The 9558-nt window shown below is 53.8% G+C and overlaps 3 protein-coding genes across 3 annotated transcripts; 1 reads left to right on the plus strand and 2 right to left on the minus strand.

The window, feature by feature from the left end:
• Window positions 1-723: 723 nt before the first annotated feature.
• Window positions 724-2800, minus strand: COL26b_014422 (uncharacterized protein; the record flags this gene model as incomplete). The annotated part of the gene is made up of 4 exons (XM_053186993.1): window positions 724-1508; window positions 1565-2356; window positions 2417-2547; window positions 2613-2800. The coding sequence occupies 4 exons, from the start codon at window positions 2798-2800 to the stop codon at window positions 724-726; spliced, it is 1896 nt and encodes a 631-aa protein (XP_053029060.1).
• Window positions 2801-4215: 1415 nt separating this feature from the next.
• On the minus strand, window positions 4216-5741 carry COL26b_014423 (uncharacterized protein; the record flags this gene model as incomplete). Its single annotated transcript, XM_053186994.1, has 3 exons — window positions 4216-4271; window positions 4344-5489; window positions 5558-5741. The coding sequence occupies 3 exons, from the start codon at window positions 5739-5741 to the stop codon at window positions 4216-4218; spliced, it is 1386 nt and encodes a 461-aa protein (XP_053029061.1).
• Window positions 5742-6417: 676 nt separating this feature from the next.
• COL26b_014424 (uncharacterized protein) lies at window positions 6418-8461 on the plus strand (the record flags this gene model as incomplete). Its single annotated transcript, XM_053186995.1, has 5 exons — window positions 6418-6494; window positions 6548-6657; window positions 6714-7901; window positions 7952-8289; window positions 8453-8461. The coding sequence occupies 5 exons, from the start codon at window positions 6418-6420 to the stop codon at window positions 8459-8461; spliced, it is 1722 nt and encodes a 573-aa protein (XP_053029062.1).
• Between the last annotated feature and the right edge of the window lie 1097 nt (window positions 8462-9558).

Raw genomic sequence — 9558 nt, forward strand, 5'->3', positions numbered from 1 at the left:
ATCAATATTCAGATGTCGATCCATAGGCGACTCCCCGGTCGTGAATGATCTGTGGGCGTTTGCCAGGCTGAGTATGTTACTTGAGACGGGCTGTCTAAGACGGTGAACTTGACCTTGAACTAGCAAGGTATCTTTATCAGGGCATTTGGAACGCCGATTTTGATGACAATTGAGAGAATGTTTAGAGAAGTAACGCGCTGCTCAAGAGAAGTCTACGAGCGTACTCAAGAGGCGCCATGATGTGAACACCTAACGATGGAGCAGGAAGCAGCTTCTGAAAGTATTTTGTCACGCCCTTGGAGGTATTCACATGCCTTGCGGATGGAAAGACACCACCTTCGGCTCGACCACTTTCTCGATGACAACATTGAAGCTCGTTCAGGCACTACGCACAGCATGGACATCTCATCCTCATCATCGAAGTCCTTTATTCAGGGACGACTTGCCCTTCATCATCCCCAAACTGAAGCTCCGCTTGCGTGAGACCCAACGCTCCCTCATTAATGTCTCCTTCCTCAACAGGATCCCGTTCGAGGCCCTGTGGTATGTCTGGGGAAAAGCTACTCATAAGCGCTTCGTGGGGTGGACGTAGCATGCGTTGTCCTGACGAATAACTTGCATGCCGCGCTGCCACTGCTGAGAGACACGAATCATGACTGTATATTGAAGATGTCAATGTGCCGAATATGCTAGGACCAAATGTGACAACCCCTAAGACTATGTCTATGAACTTCGACCTTTAAACGAGTCTACTACCTTCTTCGCATATGACCGGCGATCACCCCTTTTTTGCTCGCTCCTGTCGACCTCACCACCGATAACCCGACCCTTGACACCTTGATTCATATCGTTCAAGGAGTAGTCCGTCATCAACAAGCCGCAGATGAGCACTGGTACACAGATGACAAGAGCGATTGTGAGCAAAGTGGTCATGGTCTCTTGATACGCCCGATTGATTGCATCCCTCTCCGGTGAGCCTACTGCATACGCCTGCGCCTCGACAATGCTGCCATATATGACACTTACCTGATCCTTGGCACCCTCTGGGAGATAGAGCCGCAGCTTCTCCGGCACGAGTCTGCCCCAAAGCGCACCACTGATGGCCGACCCGATTGCGCCGCCGAGACTCGTCAGCGTGAGGAAGATAGCCGTTGCGGTACCGACGTACTGGTGACCCGCGCTCGCCTGCACGCCCACCTGCGCGGGTACATTCAGGAAGCCGCCGCCGGCACCCACCAATATTTGGGTGAAGACGATGGCGGACAGGGACGCGTCCTGGGTGCGGAAGTGCATCATGAGTCCCATGCCCGTCAAGTACATGCACGAGCCGGCGACGACGAACCACTTGTAGTGGTTGGTGAGCTTGATGAGGAGGGAGATGACGATAGAGGCGACGGTGGAAGACTGGTAAAAGATGTTGAGGATGTATGAGGCGGGCTGGATGTCGAGGTTGCGCACGACGAGGAGGTAGGAGTAATAGTAGGGCTGAACGGAGAGGTAGAAAGCCACTGCTTTTGTCAATTGCTGTCTCCTCAAAACATACAGAGAGGACAGAATGACTCACTAAAGTAGAAGACGGCGAGCATGGAGCCCGCGCTAAAGGTCCTCGACTTGAGGAGATGCAGCGGAACCAGCGGATACGGCGACATGTTGGCCAGCACGCTCCCCAGGGCTCCTTTTACCCCCAATTGGCGGCCCAGCTGGGTGCTCACCTCCCATAGCGGGAAAAGCACAAGCAAGAGGACGCCAAGGGTAACCATGGCGACGATGCCCCCGTTCTCCCAGCCGTCGGGGACGGTGCTGGATATGGTGCAGGGGACGAGGATGAGGGTGAACCCCCCGCTGAGGAGGATGATGCTGCCTACGTCGAGGTCCCGCCAGATGTTTCCCAATATGGTGAAGAAGCCGCCTCTGAGGGTGGGCGAGCCTTGGGGCGCGAGGTTCAGGGCCCGGGCTCTCCGTCCATTGAGGAATAGGAGTAGGGCGAGGGGCAGGAAGGCGACGGGGAGGATGATGGTCCACATGGCGTACCCCCAGCGCCAATCACCCGACGACTCATAGATGCTCTTCGCGATCGGTGGTCCCATCCACGTAGTGAACAGGTACGGAATGTCTGGCAGCGTCGAGAACAGGGCTCTATTGGACAGGTCACTCGTGTCGGCGATGAAAATCTGCTGCAGGATGAGCATGCCCGTAGAACCAGCAGAATAGAAGATCTGAGCCGAGGCGAAGGTCTGGACATTGGTGGAGGCGGACATCTGGATGTAGCCGAGCACGAAGAGAAAGACGCTCAAGGTGAAGGCTTCGAGGCGGCCAAAGACGTCTGCGATCTTGGCCATGGGGGGTTTTACCACGGCTATCTGGGAGTCAGAGGGTGCCGAACTGAGTGGAAGAGAGACGAGACAGAGGGACCTACCGTTGATGACGCCTTGGACGACGGAAACAGTCGAGACGAGGGAATGCTGGCGGAACGAGCTGGTCACGTAAACGAGCAGCGGGAGGGTGACCTGGCCCTCGAGGGATGTGGTGAATGCCATGAGCATGATGCTGCCAGTGTGTCAGGAGCTGCTGTTGACATGACCCTAGATTCAGTACACGAAGAGTAGACGTACCCGATGTAGGCAATCGCGAGAGCATTGCCAGTCCAGGACAAGGAGATGGCTTCGATCCCGCGTACGCCTTCCTGGATGCTTCCATGTGTCGAGACCGCGTCACTTTCATCGCGGGCCATGGGTCTGGCGACAATGGTGCGGATCTCAAGCACCTCCTGCTTGCTCTCTGGGCGCTCCTCGTCGGACATTTCAGTGAGTGGTCAATATGGATGTTCAATAGGGGTAGTCAGTATAGGTGACGGATATGTTGGTTGTCAATATGACTGCAACGGATATGATTCACACTTCATCAGGCTCGAAGATCAACTCGGAGCGGATATGTGTGTTATGAGAGAGACAACGGGCGCAGCAACATCACAAATCAAATTCCGGGCTTTCTTGAACAACAGGAATGAATGCCCTTGAAACAACCTCGTCGTCAGTGGTACTAGGCGCAGGGAACGACTGCCTGGCAAGATCAAGGCGACTGCCAGCTCAGTAGCCATGCAAGCAGAGAGCTGCATATGAACGCCTCACTCGGCCGTTCTATCATTCTCGCTGGTTTTTGCCTTGGCTGACTTGCTGCTAACCTTTCTGTAAATGCAGAAACTCTTGGCTGTAACATTATCGCTAGATTAGTCTGTCACTATGCTGTTTAAAAGGCACATTGATACAAACTTTGTAGGCAATGTCTTGGGGAAAGGAAAGACAGCCCTGAGCCCACTCCTGGTTCAGGGAAGTTTGCTGTGCTCTGCGCACCACGATCGAGCTCCGAGGGAGAGCCTAGCGCGTATTGATTGATAAGATGCCTTGGCTCTTGGAGTGGAGTAAGACGGACATGGACATACATGCAGCGTGCAGAATGACTGTATCTGCATTGGGAATCGGTGTGACTGCGAGTTGCATGAGCAGGGCGCGGGCCTCTCGTTGGAAGCCACTCCAGCGGCAGCATTCAACCGGGCAGTTTCTCGGGTCGCCTGTCCTACGCAACACACCATTCTCAGGCAATCATCCTGGCTGCATCAGCCATCCAGGCATCATCAGGCAAATGAGGCAGGCATTGTGGTGGCGAATTTCAGTCAGCATGAAGATGTGCATCTTTTCCTTTTTACACTTTCGATCCATCATTCTATTGTGAGTGCGAAAATGAGACCAAAGAGCAACTTCTAGCGAAACATTTTCGTGGCGGATTTGCGAACCAGGCTGTTGGAAGACGGTAAGGCAGCCTTGGGTGAATCGATAGTGTATATGCACATGTATGTTTCAGACTGTTGATGGACCAAGGCACGGTACTTTGGGGCCCCACTCATGCGAAGCTGACCGTTTCTCTTTCTTTTTTTTTCAGCCAGACAAATGGCGCTCAACGTAGTGTACCTGTATTGTCTATACATTCTGGCTGTGATAGATGTACCAACCAACGCTTTTCACTCTACAATGAGCGAATCGCATTGAAGGCATCTAAACCCTGTTTACCTACACCGTCTCGTATCAGCTGAAACCTCGCTGAGAACCACCCGAGTCTTCGGCCGCGAATAGTAACAGGCTATGCAAGGCGAAAGGGACTTCCGATTCTCTGTCGTGTGTTGTAAAATACAGAAGTGAATGGGAATGAAGAATGTCTTAGTTACATGACTGTGCAGATCAACGCCCCAGTACCTCCAGCAGCGGCGGCGGCAACAGCTTCAATCATGTCAGCATCTGTTCTCCCTCTTAAGGCAACAAATGCTGTTGAAAACAGGGAAACAAACTTACCAGTCAGGGTGCTTGCCGTGATGCCCGCAGCGATGCCATTCGTAGCACCATTGACAATGTTCGCACGATAGCCTGTAAACTTCTTATGCGCATCGCGAACCTCGGAGATTTCCTTCCTCAAGTTGCCTACGGTCTGATTCTTCTCGTCGACCAACGATGACAAAGACGCCTTGCTCTCCTGTCGTGAGCTTGCTGACGATCGGGTTACCCTCTCGAGGCGTCGTTGTCGCTTGGCTTCTTCTCTGACGAGTATCTCATGTTTTGCTTTCACCTGGGCGTGGAACATCTTCTCCAGGTCAAGCAGGTTGTTCTTCCACTGCTGCTGGTATTCCTTGTGCAAGTCTTGTATTGACTTATTGAGCGCTTCCTTCTCTGTCTCAATTTTTCGCATTTGGTCGTGTAAGTCCTGCCGCAGCTCCCGGATCTCCGTCAGATGCGCCGCGTTCGTTTGCGCTGCGAGGCTGGAGAGCATCTCATCGTCGTCTTGGGCCGCCTGTTGCAGTCGCCGCTGGTAGGCCTGCTGACTCTTGTCGAGGCCTGCAGCAACAGAGCGGCCGGCGGCCGTCTGGCCGAGGGTTTTACCTTCAATGACGATCTCGCGCTGGAGTTGGAGTACGTCGAGGGGGTGCATGTCTGAGCGGCGGACAAGGTGAGCTATGATGTTCCGCGCGGCTCTCATCTGCTCTGTCGGGTCTTGCGATCCCGTCTCGTTGTACCGAAACGCCGTCGCGCCACGACTGACAAGCCCACCGAAGAACATCTCCTGAGTGCACAGCTCCCTATGCCTTCCCTCCAACACAGTCTTCTGCTCCTCCCCTCCATTCCCCGTAGATAACGGCCACATTGTTGTGACGATAGCCAGGTTCTCGCACCGCGACGGCCACGAAGACGAAGCGAATCCGCACACCGCCTCGACCATCTCGATGCACCGAAGGCTGGACCCGGACATGCGGTTCTCAGATACAGGTTGCAGCATGAGCACGCCGTGGATTCGCACGCCGTTGGCGTACGAGGCGGCCAGGCTAGAGGCGAGGACTTCGAGGATCTCGACCTCGGGGTGGGCGGTATCGTTGAAGCCGGGGGTGTCGATGAGAAAGATGCGGCGGCCGTTCCAGTGGTAGTCTGCTACGTAGACGGAGCTTGTGCCTTTTCTTCCACGTAAGCATGCGATTCGATGTCGATGGGTAGAATGATGAGACAGGAGGAAGAGGTACATGAATACAGGCCGTGGCCGACGATGACTTGCTTTCCCGTGCACTGTCTGATAAAGGTGCTCTTCCCTGATCCCGTTCTGCCCATAGCGAGGAAGAACATGTCCCAGTGATTGGGCTTGACTATGCCGGTTAGAGCTGCGAAGAGCTCGGCTTGGTCAGCGACCTCTCTGGCGGAAAAGTCCATTAGTGATGATAAGGTGGTCACCACTAGAATATTTCCAATAAATCGATTGAATATATTCTATAGTAACAGAGCGACGTCACATGAGATGATATTAACACAAGAAAGACGATGGTTCACTTCAATATCCTGCCAACCCCAACTGAGTACCGATAAGTACACTGCACCGGACCACACACACCTGTCAGGCTCCCTCACAACGCCAAAAGCGTCTCTGAGCGCGTTCTACACGTGTGAAATTCCTTGAATCAGAGTCAGTTTAAGGAGGCGGGAGAGGAATGTACAAAAGCAGGCTAGGGCGGAGGCTTCACTCGAAGTCGAACTCAGCCTTGCACTCAGAGGGTGAAATGGTTCGCAAAATGGTCAGCACAGTCTGCCGGAGAGCTTCGGCACACAGTGACTCAGCAGGATGGAGAAGAGGGTGAGCACTAATGCATGCAGATGCATTGGGGATGGATGTCTTATCAATCTTCCTTGCGAATGCTACTTCGACCAGGTACCAACGCAGGTCGTCTCCCAACTGACGATCCTCCATCTCGAGTTGCAAATCGTTCCGTCTTACCTCTCGGTCTATCTGATTCAAGAATCTGATAGATAAGGCCTAGGAGATTCATCTTCTGCTTTCACGTTGGGGAGCGCACCCTTTGTACTTCGCGTAGCGCGCGGGCATACGACCACAATGGCGTCAGACCTGATTGATTTCTGGGACGACACGCAGCATAGCACCTTTCATTTTCGGGCTGGGCGACATCCAAGGTAAGATTCATATGTAACAGACTTCATCGTGTATATTTCTAAGTCTTAAACAGGAAGAATGACGTCTTTATTGCCGTGATGGGTGTCACTGGCTCGGGCAAGAGCTCGTTCATCGAGCACTGCTCAGGCAAGCCCGTCCAGATCGGCCACAATCTCCGTGCAGGTGATTCCATCACTGTCTTGCCGCCATAGAACAGTATGACCCTGACAAAGGTTAAGGCACTACCACCGTCGACGTCTACGCCTACGACATGTCCCCCGTGCGCACCGTCTACCTCATCGATACCCCGGGCTTCGACGACACCACCCGAAGCGACGCCGAGGTCCTGGGGGAGATCGCCGTCTGGCTCGGCGCCTCGTACCGGCAGCACACCCTGCTCCACGGCATCATCTACCTGCACCGCATCACGGACCGGCGTATGCAGGGGGCCGCCCGCAAGAACATCCGCATGTTCCGCCAGCTGTGCGGCAACGATGACGCGCTGAGCAAGGTGCACCTCGTGACCACTATGTGGGATCAGGTCGACGAGAGCGTGGGCTTGCGGCGCGAGAAGGAGCTGGTTGCTACGACGGAGTTCTGGGGCGCCATGGTGAGTAAAGGGAGCTTGTATTACCGGCACTACCACACATCCGAGTCGGCCAAGAGGGTGGTGAACCGGCTGGCGGCCCACAACCAGCCGATCACCACTGACATGCAGCGACAGCTTGTCGACGAAGGGAGGAGGCTGAGTGACACGGCGGCGGGGCAGGAGCTGGAGAATGAGCTCATCCGCCAGCGAGAGAAGCTAACGGGCGAGCACGCCGGCATGGAGGAGGAGATGCGCGCGGCCGCCAGCGAGAACGACGCGGAGCTCATGGAGATGCTCAAGGAGGAGCTGGCCAACTCAGCGGGCGCAATACAGAAGGTTGAGAAAGAAATCAGCGACCTGCGCGTGACGATGGAAACGATGATTGAGCAGCGGGACGCCGCGTACAGAGACCAGCTGGAGCAGATTCGGCAGCAGACCGAGATGCTCAAGGTAGTCAAGGAGCAGGAGGAGGAGGAGCAGCCGATCGCGGCTGGGCGGTCGGAGAGCAAATCCGAGACGCGCTCCATGAGGACGGCGCACTCTGTCGAATCGGTCGAGACGACATTGCACGCCGATGGGTCGCCGTCTAACTCGAGGAAAATGGAGGAGGACAGGGGCCAGCGATCGTCGGCTTCTCAGGTCAAGCGGCTGCCAGAAGATAGTCCGGTGACTTCAGTGTCGATGTGGGGCGTTGTCATCTGCATCATAGGCGACACGGCTATCAACTCGTCGGACTTTCCGAAGCTGAAGCTGGACTCTTCGTACCTGCGAAACATCAGCCTAGGCGACGCCGCCGACGGGTCCAGGTCCTGGATCGCCAGGTACGAGAAGACATGGAGTGAGTACCTCTTCATCACATTGTGTATAGAAGCATGCTGACGCCTACAGTGACCTCGGACAACCTCAGCCAGCTCTACCCCGACCTCGGCGAGGGCATCAAGCTCTATGGCCTCCGCAAGCTTGAGTTCTGCTTTCTCGGCCCCGATAGCTTCTTTGTCGCCCGTTGGAACGACGGCCACTCACGCTGCTCGCTCCCGCCGAATTTCCCCAAGATCATTGAGGGCCGGAACCACATCGTCGACGTAGCGTTTGGCTGCGGGCAGAGCTTTTTCGTTGTCTATGTGGCACCCGGACAGAAGAGCGTGTTCCGATACGACCTGAAGGACTACTATCAGGACTTGAAGCTGTTTCTCGAGAAAAAGGAGAATAAGAAGATTGACATTCTGGTCAGTCACCGTTTGTTGTTACTTTCTTCTTATAGTTTATACTAACATCGGTAGGCTATCACGCTTGACCCTAACACGACGGACTACATCCTAGTGTATACATATCCTATGTTCATATCGAAGAAAGGTACTAAAGGTAGGAAGGTTCGTTTCCGTTGCTCAGATAAGATAAATAGAGACTGGATCTCAAACTTTTGGCAAAATACGGCGCTGGAGGCTCCATAATAATACCCTGAACTTGATTTTAGCAGGCTCTGTTTGTTTTATCCAGCATGGTCATGTACTTTCTAATGCCAAGTAATTCTCATTCATAGCTGCCGTGGATTGATATTGTCTGCGTTCAAGGGCTTCCTTTTGGCATCTCCCACTTCTAGCCAATTCAATTGTAAATAGAGTGATGACAGTCCGCCGATTCCGTTTTTGTTTGCACAGCAGCAGACGGCCTGTGTCATTGTGATGACATGATGGCTGAAGGGAACCAATCATTTTGGTGTATTGAGCGTTGACATTTGTCTGCGCACCATGCCGCAGCGCGCACTTCTCATGTTGGACAACGGTCATTGCTCGAGCAGCTTGAAAATCAACCCTCACACTCGGAGCAAACAGATTTGTAAGTAGCTCCAGGAAATTTGGGTTGCTTAACTTCCTCCTCCATGTCCTCCATCCCGTGTCAAATGATTTATCGCCTGCCGGGTGGCTTTCAGACACTGCCCATTTTGGCTGCTGCTTCAAAGTCATCAACATCTCGGTATCAGATACTATTCGTCGTTAGACAGAGCACTTACAGGTCTCGGAAGCACAGGGATTGCTTCGTCGGCCGTTCAAGGGCGTGCCCATGCAAGGGAATGTCAAAGTTCAACTTACCATTCGCGCGACACGCTCCGGCGATCTCAAATGTGCGACTTAAAAGTGTTCATATCTGCGATTCATCTTGCTACAGTCACTTTGCTTTGCAACACTGGCTAGACCGTCGTTCAGTGTCTTTTGCGACAAGATCAGAAGCAGGTGCCTATTTTTCGAAATGTTTGCCAACCTTTGTACTGTTCTAGCACGTCCGATATTCTTCAAGGGGTCGCCCAGCAGGTAAACCGTCGGCGCGTCGAACTGATCTCACTTCAAAACGCGCCCACTCACTGAAAGCCCCACTCACTGAGAAACCCCGCTCCCGCTCACTGAAAAATCCCGCTCATATCACCTGCTTTAAAAAGCTCCTCCTCACTAAAGACTTCAACAGCCCTGCACTGCACTCCCCCCCCCCCCCCCCCCCCC

This window comes from Colletotrichum chrysophilum (genome assembly GCF_026319265.1).
Source record: "Colletotrichum chrysophilum strain AFK26 chromosome Unknown scaffold_379, whole genome shotgun sequence".
NCBI classification, from domain to species: domain Eukaryota; kingdom Fungi; phylum Ascomycota; class Sordariomycetes; order Glomerellales; family Glomerellaceae; genus Colletotrichum; species Colletotrichum chrysophilum.